The 19,702-nt window shown below is 34.1% G+C and overlaps 1 protein-coding gene across 1 annotated transcript in view; it reads right to left on the reverse strand.

The window, feature by feature from the left end:
• Positions 1–19,355, reverse strand: part of LOC123675185 (transcription factor SUM-1) — a 33,962-nt gene extending 14,607 nt beyond the window's left edge. The window contains exons 1-3 of the mRNA XM_045610493.1: positions 18,630–19,355; positions 13,392–13,571; positions 5,401–5,479 (exon numbers count right to left, since the gene is read on the reverse strand). Of these exons, the coding sequence (XP_045466449.1) occupies positions 5,401–5,479; positions 13,392–13,571; positions 18,630–19,175 (805 nt within the window). The 5' untranslated portion in view covers positions 19,176–19,355. The remainder of the gene's footprint in view (positions 1–5,400; positions 5,480–13,391; positions 13,572–18,629) is intronic.
• Positions 19,356–19,702: the final 347 nt, after the last annotated feature.

Raw genomic sequence — 19,702 nt, forward strand, 5'->3', positions numbered from 1 at the left:
TGGAATAACTATGCCAAATCTCAGTTGAATATTATGTGTTCTGCTGATGCTGATACAAACGAAAATGTCCCCGCATGGACCCTATGTTCCCTGTGTTCCCCTATGGGAACACTTGAAAAAAACTTAATTTTACACCCTATAACTCGGAAACAAAGCGTATGCGGGTCCATGTTCATAGGACATTTTCGTTTGTATGATTGTATCTCTAATTTTACAACACTCTGTATGTTATTACCCGGAACTCTCCCGTCACGGATTTACCTATTATCTGTCGAATTTTTGATACAGAAAATAGTTCTGTCAACTAAACGATATCCATTGAAATATTCCATTAATATCAATAAAATTTCAGTCAATTCGAGAAAATACTGTATAATACTCGTACAAAGGATTCATTCTAACACTCATTCATTCAAAAACGTTTTTGAATTTCGAACTCGTGGAAGAATATCAATGACTTCTGCACTTGTTCTTAAAAATAACTATTTCTGAATAATTGGAAAAAATGAATTCGATTGAATTGAAATTATAATCACCAGCAAAATTGTCAAACAAGAGATCATGCAATTCAGGATTGTGACTTCGGAACAAATTTTTATAGATGACTCATATTTGAAGTTTAGTTTTGTGAAATTATTTTTTTTTAGCGCTCAACTTTCTATCAATGTCTGTAGTGTTTGAAGTTTGAATGATTAACCGGGAACGGTCTCAAAACGATTAAATTCGACCGTCCTCAAATTTGATTCTTTCTGTCGTTTACACGATAACTTTCTAACAGAAAAATTGAATTGAAAAATTGAAATTTGCAGGTTAGGTTTGGATCTTGAATACTGTTATTTAATGGGCAAAATCTGACTAGGAGTTCCATAAATATGGCTGATCATATATTTGTTTTTTCTGTTAATTACAAAATTGCATATACCTACGAGCGACATAAAAATTTGCATTTGGATGTCAAATAACAATATTTCAATTTCATGTTGATGGAGTAACCAGAACCATCGAAAAAAATATTATCCCAATATTATCGTGGACACAAACTCGATTAAGTTGAGATTTTCGGTGCTCATTTGAAATAACCATTTGAAGCTCCGTTCGAAATTTCAAGCGGATTACATACCTAATTAGGTATGTAATCGTTGTAGGCATTTAAAACATTTTTTCGGTCGATTTATGAAAAATTGTTTTCACAACTATTCTGAGAAAATGAAATTCAATTTGGAAACCGAAAAAAAATTAAATGCCATTTTGAATTTTTCTTATAGATTTTCACCTTTTTTCAATTGAGTTCTCAAAAATACTCTGATATGACTAGAAATAGTAACTTCAGAGGTTTTACGTAACTGAACTCATTCAATAGAATATTGCTCAGAAATCTCATTATGTTTCGAAAACGAGGTTTATGTCATAATGCGAAAATTATTCTCCCGGTGTCTTCTACGCCTATGTTTATCCAGTTTATGATGTAACACCCTGTAGATAATAATCATTTCAAGCTTCCTGTGAAATTTCATGTTGATAGCATTTTGAAAACCATAACAGCATATCGATAGCAGCATAGAAAAAATAATGAATAAAGCACTGACGTGAAGTCAGTAGCTTTCGGCGCTCATTCATTCATGCGCCAATTGCACCCTTGGAGACCTGATAGGGTAAATGCACTGGTTCTCGACCAGTTAACAGAAACATCGATTTCGAGCACGATTTTTTCACACATAAACTTATCAAATTTTAATGGTGTTGGTGTTCATCGATTCTTTGGGGAGTTTTAAATTATTTGTCATATAATTTTAAGCGTTCTTTCCGCATTTAACCTTTGAAATGTGAAAAAATATAGAAAATCTCAATAACCTTCGGTTCTCGACCACGCCGCAGAGTTCTCGACCATTTTTGTGTTAGTTTTCGACCACTAATAATAGTGGCCGCTCCACTTAAAAATTTTATAAAAAACTTAAGAGCGAGATGAGTGCTTAGTACTTACTTTCGTACCGTACCATTGACATCACTACCATCACTCAGATGGGTTTCGGATGAGGTAATCAAGTAAGAAACACTCGGAACGTAAAAAAAAATTATTTTGCAAAAGTTTCCACTTTCTATAAATATTTCCAAATAGCAACTTATACAACATTATTTGGTTATTTTGCTCTTAATATCTATTTAACAACTAATGAGTAAATGAAATATAAAACACCGACCACCAGTGGTCGAGAATTAAGTACAATCAAATTGGTTCTCGACGCAAACTAATATTCAGAAAATAGATATATAAATGAATCAGGGTATCGAAAAAAAACGAAAATGATCCAACAGAAATATATCGGTTGAAATAAACAATTATTGAAGTAACATATTGGTTCTCGACCACTTTGGTCGAGAAATAAAAGATACAAATTTTGCAATACCAGTTCGCGACCGCCGAATATTGAACAAAAAAATATACATTTATTTGCTTCTTGATTGAAATACATTTAAAATTATATCTTATAGTTGACATGCAACAAAATATACACACATAATTGATTTAAAATTAGAAATAATTACTATTTTCTGGTCATATATCACAAAGCACTTTTCTAAGACAGGACGAGAAAGAACCCTTTTCTATGATAGACGATTATAAACTAATTTTTAGCGCGAAAACTTTGACCTATACCACTACTATGCAAACTATCTTGGAAGGGTAGAATGGTCGAGAACACCTACCGCGAAAATATTTTGCACTACATGATATATTTTTATTATTATTTTATCTCAAATCACGGAATGGTCGAGAACCAGTGCCGGTCGGCTAACCACTAACCAGTGCATTTACCCTATATACCTATATACAGTTATGAGGTTTTCAAAGATACAATTGACTTCCGGTCAGTGCTTAAATATTTTTTTATTCTACTTTCAAATTTTACACATCCCAAAAACGAGACTCGATACATATTTCAGATGAAAATAAAAAAACTGTGAAACTAAAGAGGTTTGTAGAAAATAAAAACCCAGTCAATTTCTATAGCAATCGTCAAATCTGAACGCTTCCGATGTTGAAAGATACATCTCAATCTTCGTTTCTCAAATTCCACCCTAATGGACCGGAATGGACCCAATAATAATAAAAAAGGAAGGCGATAAATCTAACCAAAATAGCTCACTCTGCTTGACAAGGATCACTTGATTCCTAGAGTAGAATCCCTGATACCTTGCCGCCTCTCAAGATACCAATTAGCACTTTATAACATCCGCTTCTGTGGCGATGTTTTGGTTCCAAGGGGTACTTAAGAACTTTCGGCATTTCGAGTGTTACCGGATATAACACGACGAAGATGCACTTCATTTCTACCCTTGGATCAGAACGCAAAGAAGTATTTTTACGTAGAAGTGAAGTTTTTGAGGAAAGGCATGCAGAACTAGAGGTTTATAATGAATTTTATCAAATATTGAGCGCTCATTCACCAAAAAGATCATGCTATCATTTCATCACAATGGTCTCAAAAGATAAAATTGGACGAATCCGTGGTCAAATTCAAGTATGTTCGACCGATCGCCCTCAAACACCAGTGTTTCTTTCAGAAAATTCTACTAAAATGCAGGGTAATTCACCGGGATGGCCTATTTAGACGTTCATGGAAAACTAATCATAATTTTCAACTGAAAATTTGCATATTGAGGTTTGAGACAATGATCTTTCTTCCTCAAATATTTTCTTGAGTTTGGATGAATTTGAGTTGTCCAAGTTCATGATCTTCTTATAAACATCCTGTACATTTATGATCCAAACCGCAAACAGTCTTACAATACTACGTATTCACTGAATCGAAAAGAAAATTTTTTTTCGAAAAAAGTTTTTTAAATAAATAAATAACGTCTTTATTCAGAGAAGCAGGATTATTTTCTGCCGAATAATTCAAAAAAATTTGATTCCTCATCACCGCCACTTTTTTCATAAGAATCCTATCAACTGATGAACCTTTGAGTTGTTTCCCAAGGTATTATGTATATTATACTGGGTATGCCATTTGAAATAGGGGACTAGTAGTACGTTTCCGGTATAACCGGAAGTTTTAGAGATCTGAAAATATTTTAGCCAGAAAGATCATTGTCTCAAACCTCAATATGCAAATTTTCAGCTCAAAATTATGATTAGTTTTCCATAAACGTCTAATAGGCTTTTCCGGGGAATTACCCTGTATAATTATTCAAATCTCATGAAGAAAATCTAAAAAAATTAACCAATATTTCTTTGACTACAAAACCTACGATAATGAGATTTAGCGTGTTTATTAGAAATAACAATTTCAAGTGCATATCATTTCAAACCGATCACATAATCAGAACCATAGAGAATTGAAGAGGAATATTAAAAAGAAGAAATACTGAATATTTCCGTGTCAACAGAGCCAATCAGAATGTGATTTTGTGTATGAAACAGAAATCCAATCAAATTTGTATGAAAAAACCAGAAGGTTGCAAAGCGATAGCTTCAGGCGTTCTGGAGTTATGGCCGAAAGAAGACACAATTCAATTTTTCAGTGCATTAGTTGAAGAATATCTTTTTTCGGTCATAACTCCAGAACGCCTGAAGCTATCGCTTTGCGACTTTTGGGGTTTTTTATACAAATTTGATAGGATTTCTGTTTCTGTCAGAACTCAAAGACACCATTTGGTTTTTCGCAGTGCATCAGTTGAAGAATATCTTCTTTCGGCCATAACTTCAGAACGCCTGAAACTATCGCTTTGCGACTTGTAGGTTTTTTCATGCAAATTTGATGGAATTTTTGTTCCTTCTAAGAAAATCCTATCATTACATTTGAAATTTCGGAGTAAAATGAACAAAACAATGAACTTATGACTTAGCGCCCCCTATCGATAGCAACAAAACAAATTTATCATGAGTATATTATGTCCTCAATCAACAAGATATTATCTTTCAGACGAGATCTAATTTGCTCAAAAATGTTGAGCCAAACTGTAGTTACAGGCACTTCAATCAGTCAGATTTCTCCCTTTCACCTACCCTTATTTGATGTCGTAATATAGAAAGTGACAAAAAGATTGAGAATTTTACAAGGATTACAGTGATGACATTTTTTCTTCAACTTCATATGAAACATTTTCGAGTAAAATTCATTTTTCTACTCGACGATAGCTATTACGCCCCCTAGCGGTAGAGGTATTGAACTTCAAAACAATTTCCAGTGTGTTTTCTTGTATACATTAGTGGTAAAATTTTTTACCGCAAGTTTCTACGATGAGTGAATCCTGAGATATAGCCTCTTACCTCGCTTATTTGGCCACCCTGTACATTAATTCTCTTGAATCCTTCGAGTCTTAACGAAGAATACTCACGATTATTGTTATTATTATTTGGATATGAGGTTTCAAGAAGCAAACTCAATAAGTACTCACCATTTGTGCAAGAAAATTTGTTGCCTTGGTCCGAAAAATTTCCTAATTTTTCTGAAAGGAAGTGGTTGCCAGTATTATTCTGAAAAAAAAAATTTAAAAAAATGGCTGTGAGTATGATAATAACTAATCTCTTGAAATTTTTCATTACAATGTCTTGAATATTCTGTAGGAGACTTGACTAGGTATAAGGTGGTGTATATTTCGACAAAATAATGCATATACACATTCATCTTCTCATTTCAATAAATATAGGTATTTGTTTTTTTTTAAATATTTTTGGCAAATGGTACCAAAGACTTATTATTGAACATAATGACGATATTATGAATAATAGTATATTATGATATAAGATTACCAATTATAAAGTGAACTTCACTAGAATATAATTTTAGATCCAATCATTCCAATTATTCTTGACTAGCATTCAAAATGGTTACGCATCAAAGGAAGTTTTGAAGTAAGTTTCGATTTGTCTGCGATTTTAGAATTTTGAGTTGGAATGGTCTAAAATGATGAGATTCGACTCATTCCATGACGAATCCATGATGGTCAAATTCATTATGTCCCACCATCAAGTTCGCCTAGAAAACTGAATTTTTCAGGGAAGGTTCCATTTTTGGAGAAAATTCGACTAAAGGTTTCGATAATATGGCCATTCGAAATCTTGTTTACCTAATATCCAAAAAATGAGTCGATCGAGATGAAATTTTGTATTTTTATCTTGATAACTTTGCCATAACCAGATAATATCAAGAATAATTCAATATTCCATTTACAATTGATCGAGACAAGTTGACATTTTGAGTGTAGATATAAAATAAAATTTAAAGAATAATACTAAGTTTAGTGTACACATAGAATAGAATTTATTTGCTCTTGAACATAACAAATAAATCAAATTAACCTTCAATAGCTTACAAGTTACATATTAAATAACATTCTAAACCATAGAAAACTCATGTAGAATATCTAAAAATATCGTAATATTTCCATAACATCAGATCCGACTAGGTTGAAGTTTAATTTGTATGTTTATGGAAAATAATCACTCGAATTTTAATGCTGAATTTCAGGAGGATGGTATCATTAGTTCCTAGGTGCCTGAGTGGAAAGGAAAAGTTTCTAGAGGCCTAAGTCAGTTATTTTCTCGATTTTATTAATAGATAGTTTGTCACTATCCAAGGTAGGTATGAAGATTCAAGATACATTTAAAAGTTTTAGATTTCTGAAAGAAAGCTTGCTAAAACTCAATTAAAAATTATGATTGATTTTTAAATAATCTTTCTTCGTCTTCAACCACGACATTGGCTACTCTGATCAAATAATCTTTGTCTCTCGAATGAAATATTTTGACAATTCTAAATCATAAACCTATCACAAACATCTCATCTCATCCAAATATCGAGTGACAAGTCTCTGACGTATTTTTTTTCTACGAGATAGATCCATCAGTCATTTAATTTCGACTGAACATGCTTCAATCGTCGGACGTTTAAGAAGCAAAGTGCCGATGTTATAAAACTGTTCTCGCACTTGATACTTCCATCCATTCTCGCTCATTTTCACATCTGGATGCCAGTACAGACTATATTTCTGTCAGCTGTCTGCGAAGACGATTATATAGAGGATCGGAGGAGATTCGATGTATAATAATTTCTAAGGTAACAAGGAATATCATGGATAATTATCAAAAATTTCAGTTTTGCTTGTGGGTGCTATTTAATTGAAAAATTCAGTCGGTTTTTCACCTGACGTTTCGGTCACTACTGCGCTGAGGATCTTCAGAGGTTCCCAAGTCGTAGATTGTAACTGGACATTGGATATGTCATAGTAACCGACCATTCTAACAATCACGATTTCTATCAAATTTCGTTTTAATTTATCACTACAGGAAAAATAATAAGATTGTGAGAATTGTATACTGATTTCCAAATACAATATACTACATATAACATTATAAACAATCGAAGAAAAAATTATATGTTCAACTCGGCAGCAAAGTAGATTGACTGCCTTGGCTGAATTCCTAGTCGCGGCAGTCAATCTACTACTTTGCTGCCTAGTAAAAAAATAACTATTCGTCAGTCGACCTGAAGAAGTAATTAATTGAAATAGTTATTACTAGGCAGCAAAGTAGTAGATTGACTGCCTTGCTGAATTCCTTGCCTTGCTACGCTCGGCTATGAACTATTATCCTCGGCAGTCAATCTGCAACTTTGCTGCCTAGTAATAACTATTTCAATTAATTACTTGTTCAGCTTGACTGACGAATAATTATTTGTTTTACTAGGCAGCAAAGTAGTAGATTGACTGCCTTGATGAATTCTTAGCCTTGTTACGCTCGGCTATGAACTATCAGCCGCGGCAGTCAATCTACTACTTTGCTACTTAGTAAAACAAATAACTATTCGTCAGTCGAGCTGAACAAGTAATTAATTGAAATAGTTATTACTAGGCAGCAAAGTAGTAGATTGACTGCCTTGCTGAATTCCTTGCCTTGCTACGCTCGGCTATGAACTATTATCCTCGGCAGTCAATCTGCAACTTTGCTGCCTAGTAATAACTATTTCAATTAATTACTTGTTCAGCTTGACTGACGAATAATTATTTGTTTTACTAGGCAGCAAAGTAGTAGATTGACTGCCTTGATGAATTCTTAGCCTTGTTACGCTCGGCTATGAACTATTAGCCGCGGCAGTCAATCTACTACTTTGCTACTTAGTAAAACAAATAACTATTCGTCAGTCGAGCTGAACAAGTAATTATTTGAAATAGTTATTACTAGGCAGCGAAGAAGTAGATTGACTGCCTTGCCTTGCTACGCTCGGCTATGAACTATTAGCCGCGGCAGTCAATCTACAACTTTGCTGCCTAGTAATAACTATTTCAATTAATTACTTGTTCAGCTTGACTGACGAATAGTAATTCATTTTACTAGGTAGCAAAGTAGTGGATTGACTGCCGAAGAAGAAGGCTCTGATGAAATATGAAGGAATTTATAAGTTTTGGATTTCTGCACTTGAAAAAATGCGAAAGCTTTTTCGGAGAATTTAATACTTGCTTATTTTGATAGATTAGCTAAAACAATGGAGAATTCTAGACAAGACAATGTTGTTGTCAAAAAATGTCAATTTTTTTCTCCTATTGCTAACAAATATTAATTTTGCAGGCAGTTATCTAATCAGCGAAGTATTAGTTTTCTTGCTTAGGCAGCAAATTAAGGACTTTCCTGCCTAGGAAAAATTATTGATTAATTAATTTTTGATTAATGATTATTCTTAATGGGAATAAAATATTTGACATATTCTGACAAACAATATTTTTTGCCACCTCTCTTATTTTTGGAGGAGAAAGTCGCTATCACTATCCATGAGAATATATTCGAATTTTTCTCCAAAAAAAGTGTCAGATATTTCATAAGTTGTCAAACTATAATTATTATGGGCATTATGGACATATACATTTCCATAGCAACAAACTATTCCAACAATTGCGATTATATCAAACAGCGTTTTGATTTATCACTACAAGAAAAATAAAAGGAATGTGGGAATTGTAATAATTTGTAAATACTTTATCCAACATATATCATTATAAACAATCGAAGAAAAAATTATATGTTCAACTCGGCAGCAAAGTAGATACGCTGCCTAGTAAAACAAATAACTATATTGCCTTGTTAGAAAAAGTAATACTTTGCTGATCGATATGTGTCTGCAAAATCAATATTTGCTGTCAATAGGAGAAAAAATATTGTTTGATTGTTATTGGTTCATCATTACCTTTGTAATCTAACCACATCTATAAAATCCAAAATTTTCAATTCTGTCGTCGATTGATATCCTCTTTTGAACATTTTTTCATCTAAAACCTTTTATAATGTTATTAATACCAACTTTCTTGTTATAATTTTAATATCCTGGATATTATTCAGTTTTTAGATTCCTCGGACAAATCGATGAAATATTCAATTCTGATCCACTTATTTTCAGTTCGCTGATTTAGCGTAGTAGCTATATTGTGCCTTCAAATACCCTAATCAGTTGGCGATAGATTAATCAGGATTCATACAATTTAGCAGGTACACTCTGAATCCATTTACTTTTGAAGCTCTGATGTATTCCTTCACAAATTATCTCATAGAACAATAACCTGAGACTACCCAGATTTCGGATATTTCATTATTTGAACCTCTGTGAATGCGAATCAAAATTGATATGAAAGAGTTCGATCTGAATTTCAACTTAGCAACAGGTAAGCTACCAGATTAATAGAGAAGTTGGAGGATTATGGTTGCTTTGCTGCCTTTTTCATTATTAGATTTGCTGAGCTCATGAGGTACTTGCGGCAGTATAGTACTGCATTTTGATATCGATGCTATATTTTTTCTCCCTTCTATGCTATCATTATTCAGTAGTTATTCCTATGTTAGGCCATTACATGAAATAACCAGTTTGGTGCTTGTGATGTTAATGAATAAATATGTTTTTTCATCCAGAGCTTCTGGTAACTTAGAATACACCTAAGGAGGAACTGAATCATCATTTTTCCATTTAAATATTTGATTCACTGGTCATCTTGATGGAAATCCATTTAAATTTGAAATAATTGAATATTGAATGATAGGTATTTTCCAGCTGTGTTAATTAATAATGATCTCGATTCAATATTTTCAATCATCATATTAGAAGCTCAAACTAAGATTTTGACCACTTCAATAAAAAATGCCAATATTTATTTTTGAACCCAATTTTTTGATTGCACACTCTTCTGATCCAGAGATATATGCTTGCATGAAATTAAAATATTCCAACTGGGTGTTCTCATTTTAATATAACTTAGAATATCTGATTCATGTCCTCGTCGAAGCAAAACAGTTCTTCTATTCCTCGACATTCTTATCGCTCCCAGTTTTGGCTCTTTTCCAACTTGTCAACAAACTTTCAGCATATCTGCAGGCCGGACAAGTGCGATTAATGGCTAACACGGCAAAGATTAAATTAAACATAACTTCTATAACGAAATTAATGGGAATGACAGTGGGATTCATCGAATGCCTTGATCATTAATCACTATGTACATTCCAGGTCTTCTGGAATGTACAAATGGAGGAAGTAGAGTATCTTATCTTCTATATGTGACTCTTTTATAAGGTGTTATGGATAAAGGAGCAAGTGTCATCAGAGAGTTTTTGGTGGTTAAAGAATATTGAAAAGTCGAAGTTTTGGACAATAATTGTGAAAAGATCTTTTTCGAAATATGCGTTTACGAAGATAAGACTATTTTAGCTGGCATATTGCTACAAAAAAATATTAATGAGATTAAATGCTGCAGTCATTCTTGTCTAGTAAATTATTGGCCTCAAAGTATAAAAAAATTCATATTCTTTCACAATCACTTCACAAATTATTTCAAGCTTTTGCACAACAATGCAGGGCTTATTTCAAATATACAAACCGACAAAGAAACTTCAACACCTAAAAGGAGCTATTTAAATTTGATTTTTTTTTTGGTAAAACCTAGATAGTATAGCAAGGAGTAAATTATTGAATTTGGAGAAAAGAATCGGGAAGTTTTTTTCTTGTAAACAATTTTTACTTAAATATACTTAAATATTGTAGTCGTTTTTTGCAAGTATTTTAAATTTTACAACAAATCAGCTGTTCGAGGAGATCCAAAGTCGATGTTCAGTTGTTGTTAAAAAACCTACAGCACGTGTACGCGGAATTTATCGCAAGCTGAGTGAATTTGAAAGAGGTTGAATTATTGGTCTACGGGAGACGGGGTTGACATTTCGATAAATCGCTAACCGTACGAACAGGAATCCAACTACTATTATGAGATGTTCTCAAGCGTGGTTTAATATTGCCCAAAGTCGAAGAAGAGTAGGTACCGGACGTCGAAGGGGCTCGAATGAAGTTCAAGATCGACGTCTGAGACTTATGGCCATTAGAGACCGATGAGTGGTTAGGAGAACAAGGCCTTCCTGGTAACTGTTTACCGCCGGATAAGGTCTTTTGGACTGAAGCATTATCGACCCCATCTTGTGTTACCTCTGACAGTTGAGCATCGCCGGCAACGAGTTCCTACAGTGGTGCAGAGAACGTCAACATTGGAATGGGGATTGTGGAATGACATCAGGTCGTCTTTTCTAATGATTCTCGATTCTCCTTGGGTGCACATCAAGAAGAAGGGTTAGACGACGTCGGGGAGAAGGACGTGAACCTTAGTTTGAAGTTGAGCGTCAAGTACACCGGAGAGTAGGCGTTAAGGCTCGTTGACACGGTGCGAGAAACCACGTGCGTGAAGGCCTCGAATCGTATTCGCATTCGAGCTCGAACCGTGTATACCAACCACGCGCGTGGTCAGTGTCACCACGTGCGTGCTCGAACGGGTATTATGCAGGTTTATTAGTTGGCGTTCGAGATTCGTGGTAGAACGTTGTTGATTGCTAAATTAAACAGTGTTTTTTTTAAATTATGGCAAAGTGGAGTGAACAACAAATGTCAAACTTTATTCATTTATATGAAACTCATTCTTGTTTGTGGCAAACAAACTCTCCGGAGTACAAAAATCGCGACAAACGTCAGCAGGCTCTAGAGAATATCGTGGAAGAGATGAAAATCCCGAATTTTACAGTGAACGATTGTAAAAATAAAATAAAAAATATACGTTCACATTATTGTCAAGAGTAACAAAACATCAAATTGGTCTGGACTCATTCGAAAAAAGTTTTTGAATGAAGGAATATCTTCATTTCTTAATTCTTGACACAGTTGTTGTGAAACACCAAATTTTTTTCGTCTGCTCACCCACCTTCGCACCCATTCTCTTCTATTTGACACTTCTTTCTTCTTAGTTTTTATTTTTTTTGCTATTATTACAGCCAAAATTTCACTAACAACACACACACCTTGTAGTACCGAATTCATTCTTGCAACTGAAAGCTCGAATCGTGTCAACCAATTTCACGAATGTTCTTTCGAGATGCGAGTCACGAATGCTCTTCACGCACGTGGTTTCACGCGTTCGAGCTCGCACCGTGTCAACGAGCCATTATGGTATGGGATGCTGTTGCACATACAAGTAGGTCATCTTTAGTCTTTATTCGAGTTAAAATGGCAGCTTGATATTGATGATGGACTATATGATAGATAGTTATTTGGGCTGTTTCATCTGTGCAGATGATCGATACAGTCCAAATAACTATCTATCAAAATGGCAGCTCTGCGTTACCTTCAAGAAATACTGCAGCCTTTTGTTCTCCCTTACCTTAGCCGACTCGAGAATCTAATATTTCAGCAAGATAATACCCGACCTCATGTTTCCAGAGTTAGTTTTAACTTTTTCGAAGCGACCAATAAGAACCTTTTACCATGGCCGCCCAGATCCCCCGATCTTTCGCCCGTAGAGCATGTTTGGGACATCATCGGTAGAAGGCATGTAAATTTACCCCAGCCCCCATGGACTTTGACGGCTCTGAGACATGAAGTACAGGTAACTTGGGATAGTATCCCTCAAGAAGGAATATACCATCTTTTTGCATCAATGCCGAGAGGTGGTAGGGAGTGAATAGATAATAGCAGTGAACAAACACATTATTAACAAATTCATTGAAAAAAATTTTAATTCCTTCGTTTTTTTCTCCAAATTTCAATAATTTATTCCTTTCGATACTATACATGTTTTACCAAAAGAAACAGTTCCATCTGGGTGTTGCAATTTCTTTTTCAGTTAGTATATTTGATAATATTTCTGATTCTGACTTCATCCGCTTGACAGATTTATATTTTGTTATAACTTTCTGGGTTGTTACTGATGTTTTTTATTGAATACATATTGTATATTGAATATTGATTCAATAATATGTGTAGTTTTTAGAAGAATTATTAGTATTAGTGAGGTCTTGTAAATTATTTTCAGTCAAAGATCATGGTCATAAGATTTCAAGCGGCTCTGATTCAGTTCATTATTGAAAAATGTTTACTCACCATTATGTTATTATTAAATGTAATGTTGCTAGAATGTTCGTTCGATGATTTGGAATCTTGTAGTAATTCTTCTAAATATTCTATATACTCTATAGCACTTCTCAATATTTCTACTTTTGGTAATCTCTGTCCTGGATTACTACATGTCCTCTTCTTCAACAACTCGAATGCTTCATTGACCTAATCAGAAATACGAGATGCGATTAATTTCCTTCATTTACTTAATAATGAAAAATAGTCATCTTATACAAATGATATTATTTTTAATAGGAACAATTCATTATAACTTAACTGAAAATACCAAAAATCTCCACTTCCTATTATCTATAGGATTTGATTTATGGTATTCTATTGGTTGTTTTGATGCCTGTATTTGATTGAAAAGTTTTTCATTTATTGCGAATTTACAATATAATATTGCTCTAAGTCATGATTAGGTTCCCAGAAGAAACCAATCTGATCAAATTTGATTTTTTTTATGTAGATATCTCTTCTTTCATATGAAATGAAAATAATTGTGTAATAATAGTAATTGTAATATAATTGTTTCCTGGATCTAATGATCTGTGTGATCGAAGCATAATAAACTATATTAAAAAAAGTGAATATTGTATGAGATTTTGATTTGATTGCTATCATCCTCGACGGATGACAGAGTTCTATATACATTGATCTTCTGGCCATGCCTTCTTGAGTGTTCTTGTGTAAGTCAGTAAGTGGGATTTGAAAAATCATTGATGAGTCAATTTTCTTAATCATTAGGGCATGCCTCGATTTTTGTAGAATATTGTTTGATCATCTCAACTACAGGATACTAAATTGGTGGTACATAAATCAATATGACTGGTTCCTCGGATCATTTTGAGGAAAAAAGTCCAATATAAACATGGGCCCGCTGACGCTTTGTTTTGGAGAAACAGAGTGTTAAAATTTGATTTTCTTTCAGGCTTCCTGTCACACACTCAAATTTGGCATATATATTCCAATTCAAAGTGTTTATCATGTGATCAAACTGCAGGGTGTTATTTTTTCTGTGCCCGCTCATTTCCTCCAGAATGTTTTTTGTGAACCATTGGTAGTTAAGAAAAATGTTGGTCCAGTACTAAACCTTGTTGTTTTGTTGTATTTGCTACCGATATCGAGAAAAAATTTTTAACAATTCTCAAGTAAATGATCTTCAAGAAAATCCAAATTATTATAAAGATCCAGTTAGTAAGCTGTAATGAATAAATCGATTATAAGTCTGGTACTTCTAGGAGACCTAAAATGTCCCCACCAGAACCATAGGAAATTCAAGCAGAATATAATAAAATACTCAATATTTCCGTGATCACGATACCGACGGAGTTGAGATTTGAGGTGTTGATATAAAACAGCAATTTCAAGATTTTCACATCATCAGAACTATAGAAAATTCAAAAATTATACACTATGAATGGAGCTAGAAAGGTTTGGATTCCAGATGCCGAGGTGGAGTCCGTTAATGAGCACAATCCGACTAGGGGTTCCGTAAATATAGCCATTGAGTATTAATCTCCTTATAATTTCAAAACTATACATATATGTACTAGATTGAATTAATTCAAGTAAAATATCGAAAAAAAACTCAATATCTCAATGACAACAAATCATACTGATCATAATGATATTTTATGTATAATTTGACATGGGAAATTTAAGCAGAATATAAAAAAACCTAATATTTCAATGACAAAAGACCCGATCGATTTGAATTTTTGCATGTGGATTCAATAGTAAGAATCAAAAACGGTAAGCATATTCGTGGAAGACAATCTCCACCTAAATACTGAAAAGTCCACAAAGTGTCCTAAGACGAATTTGTTCCGAAAAAACCACCTTAAGATAGCAACAATCCCCTTTTTTCTAAAAGGAAGGAGATGGCGGATGTGTTTCAATTAAAAATCTTCTTTTGGTTTTGTCGGAACAATGCCGTCATAGGACTTATTTCTCCTTAATATACATGGGAATTATTTTTGGATTCTTCAAAACTCTTAGGTTCTTGAGTAAGACCGGTTTAACTGTCTGTTCAACTTCACCTTTTGACGGTAAGTTCAATTACATTATTTCGTAAATAGTGAACCGATTTTGAAAATTTTACCCGGGTTATCCAAAAAAATGTTAGGGTTGATGCCACCTTCATGGAGTGGTTTTTTTGGAACAACCTCATGAAGGAAATTCATCCCCCTTAAAACAGGAGTTGGCCTGTTCTTTATGATTTTAATTAATATGTAATAATCATTAAGTTCCTAAATTCTGGATTATCCATGTCGTGGTGCGGATTTCACAATCCTGTTTCAATGACATATGTCCAACAGAAATGTCATCCGAAGGTTCATGTTTAACTGGTTAGCCATTTAACAATATGGGTCATTTACCTACTACTGAACGTATAAAAATTGTAAAAACTTAATGCAAAAATAATGATTCTGTAATCTGTAGTAAGTACGTTTCATTGAATTTTGGGCAGAATGTGAACCACACAATCATTCATCTGAGCGTACATTAGGTGCAGTAAAAAGATCTCGAAGATACTGGATCTGTTACTAATGCCCTACACTAGGATATACAAGCTTGAACGAAAATTTTGCTGCAATAAGGGAAAGTGTTGAAAAAGATCCAAATATGTCCTAGGCGCGCACAGCATTTGAGCCTTTCTTGTGGCACGCTATGGCGTATTTTGCATTTCCAACCTTATAAGGTTCAGTTGACTCAAGAACTTCAGAACCTTGGCAAGGCAGTTTCGAGTAAAGCAACATATAATAATGAAATCTGTCTGAATCTGAGATATTCTCGTACGATTTTGTTTTACAAGATGAGGCAGAATGAACAGATTAGCCACAGAATTAGAGAAAAGTGATAAGTGACATTGTGATGAAAGTAGATACCGCTTTTTTATGTGTTTTCATTGCATATCAAGCAATATATTGAAACAGAAACGTTTATATGAAATTTCATGAATACGAATTTCAACAAGCACCCAAAAGCTCTGACTTCACTCAGCCCCATTTTCTGAGCGGTCGTTTCTCGAACAGATCGTCATATCATTCCATCACGATGTCTGAATTTTCGAATTTTGAGCCAGGTGCGGTCTCAAACAAAAAAGGTCGACTCAATTATGACGAAACCGTTGTTGAATTCGATTTTGTCTGTCCGTATTCCATAAACACATAAAGCTGGAACGGAAAGACCTAGGCAAAGTCTGACTAGGGGTTCCGTGAATATAACTTTCCTGAATTTCGTTTTCCTGATCATTTCAGAACCTGAAAATCCATCGAGATGCAATACATTATCAAGATGTGAAATAATCATTTTATGAAAAGAAAAAGAAGTACAATTTCCAATAGTGAATTAATATCATACGATATTAATTATCTATCTGGTTAATGTATCAGCAAAATGTCATCAACATAACCATTGTCAGACAGAAGATTTCCACGCCATTACGTAGAAGTCATAATCGAAGGTATCCCAAGGAGAATGCATGTCATCGAGGGAGAATAGCGATATACTGGTTTCACCCTTATTAGGGATCATCAGTACCGCATAACTTTTATGCTCCATTCAAAAGTTTTTCATGATCGTGTCCCAAGAAGAAGAGAAAATTTAAGAAGGAGAGAAAAATTACTTCCGTTGCCAAAAAAACCGACGGTTGTAGAGATTCTGATTGTGAAAATATGAAATACCACTTTCAAGCTTCGTGTAGAAAATCAAGCTGATCACATGAGCAAAACCATAGAAAATTCAATTTACCCATCTTGCTGATACAATACTAAGAAATTATTATTTATTATTTGAAAAGCCCGGATTAGAAATTATCGATATTCTTCTTGCCGCTGAGTTGTCCCAACTGTCCTTTATGCAAACACTCATTTAGTTTACTCAGAATGATCCGAGTGAGTTAACTGTTACAATGTTTCTTAATCTATCGAAAGAAACCAAATTTGAAAACCAATGGATTCACCATTCAAGAAAATCCAGCATTCTATCCCACTGAAACTCAAATCACCACTTCGGAAGTACCTGTTTCTGAGTGGTGGTTCCCCAAACAGATCGCTTTGTCATTCTATCATGATGAAATTCAGGATTTTGGGCTGGGAATGGTCTTCATCAAAAGATCCGATGAGCCCGCTGATGACGAATCAGCCCTTGAATTCAGGCCTTTCATACGTAATGAAGATAACTCTCGAACTGAAAAACCTAAACATTTTCAGCATTGGAATATTTGTTTTGCTAATAATTTCAAACCTACGAAATTGATGGTGATGAAATTTTGCCTTTAGATGTAGAATAACAGTTTAACCCATCATGCACTTGCATTCACGTCGATTGAACTAGGAGAATATCGGAAATAAATACTAAAACTCAATATCTCAATGACAACAGAATGGATTGGATCGAGATTTTGCGTCTATAGATACAAAATAACAATTTTAAGCTTCGTGACAAATTTTGTGTAGGTGGTATCATCAGAAACATAGAAAATTCAAGAAGAATATCAAAGAAACAAAGTACTAATACGGATCCGACCGATTTGAAATTTTGCACGTAGATGAATTAAAACAATTTATAACTTTATTCAATTTCCTCCCATACCTAGATCCGAAGAGTAAGTTTTTATATGTAAAATAATCACTCGAATGTTCATGCCAAGTTTCAGGAGGATCATATCATCTGAACTACCAAAAAGTGCTTTTCTCGTTAATAGTTGGAGTAAAAAGAATTCACGTCGGAGTACTGAAATCGATTCAAAAAATGCGTTTAGGTTTAGAAATGTTATGACGATCAATTCAGCATAAAAGTATGATTTCGGAAGAGTGCTTTTATTATTTGATAGAATTTACTTTGGCTGAATAATAAATATTTTGTATTTCAGTAACTAAACCCCAATACTTCCTTGTAGTACCTACATTATTCCGATTTCAAATTATTAGGAGGAATAAACGGATATTGTTCATTCACCCTCATGTGAAGGACTGATGATTTCACAAATCTTTTTTCAATATACCAACAAAAAAAAAATACATTACATAACCATAAAATTTTCGAAACTGATTATAATTGATATTTTTATATGAACTGTAAACTAATCGCAGCTCTATCACGTATGAATATGAAAAATGAAAATTTTCCTTAATTGCCTCATACCAAAAGTTACAACTGTTTCATTAACTGCAATATTATATTGGAAATAAAAATACATCACATTATTTCGATTACCTTTCTAAGACGCCTTCTTTCCCTCAAGGTTGCAGCTTTTCTACGATCTACAGCCACTGTTTTTTTCTTACACGCCTTACAAGCCCAAGCAAGGCACTTCTTTGGTCCATTATTATGAGGCTCAAAAATATGATTCACCTCTTTTTCCTCATCACTATCCCAACAACTATCACCACCACCGCCGCCACTTGAATCACCTCTATATACACAACTCTCCTCGCTCAACCTGAAACTATAGTTCTTGGACTCGCCTGAATGCACCTGGTAATTTGTGGGAGCAAACACTGACCCTTTCGGTACCCCATATGCTGTTCTGTTGTAGTCTCCTTGGAACTTGACTAGATCGACACTTTTGTGTACTTGTTTCTGCATGAAGGGATGACTGTTTTTGTGTCCACTAACTCCAATTTTATATACATTGTCCTTAGGCTCTTTTCTCTGATTTTGGAAGCTATATTGGCAATTCGCTAGGTTCATGTTCTGGCCGATACTGATGTGATACCCGAAAGATTCACCGTTTCGTATTTTGGGAAAGCGGTACTTCATCTTGACATCTTCAATGATCGTTCGGTGAGTTTATAGTTGAGGATCACGGTAGCACATGTGTTTATCCAACATATGTCACATCGGGGTGATACTTGGGAATGAGCTCCTGAAATTTCAGAAATTCATTTACGAATGCTTGGACCGACTGTCGCTATCTTTGTCTTTCAGTAGATGGCACGTATCTTGGCTTGATGCTAGGAGGCTGTTGAAACGATACTCAATTAAAAATATGCCCGTTCCGCTGTTACTCTTTGCGATCCGATTGCGCTTTTTATGAAGATTTTTGTAATTTATTACTTTTGATTTTTTGATTCAAATTTTGTTTTGTGAGGTGAAGTCCCAACAGAAATGGCTGGAGGAATTACAAATTATACATTCTCAATCAATTCTCAAATTAAGATCATAAAATTATTGTTTATTGATGATAATTCACAATCAATGCTCCGAAAAACGGGGTTCTTGTGATAGAGGATTTCAGTTTTTTGATCTTGAAAAATTATTTTGTGAACGGTTTCAATTTCATCAGG

Source organism: Harmonia axyridis, chromosome 3 (assembly GCF_914767665.1).
Source record: "Harmonia axyridis chromosome 3, icHarAxyr1.1, whole genome shotgun sequence".
NCBI classification, from domain to species: domain Eukaryota; kingdom Metazoa; phylum Arthropoda; class Insecta; order Coleoptera; family Coccinellidae; genus Harmonia; species Harmonia axyridis.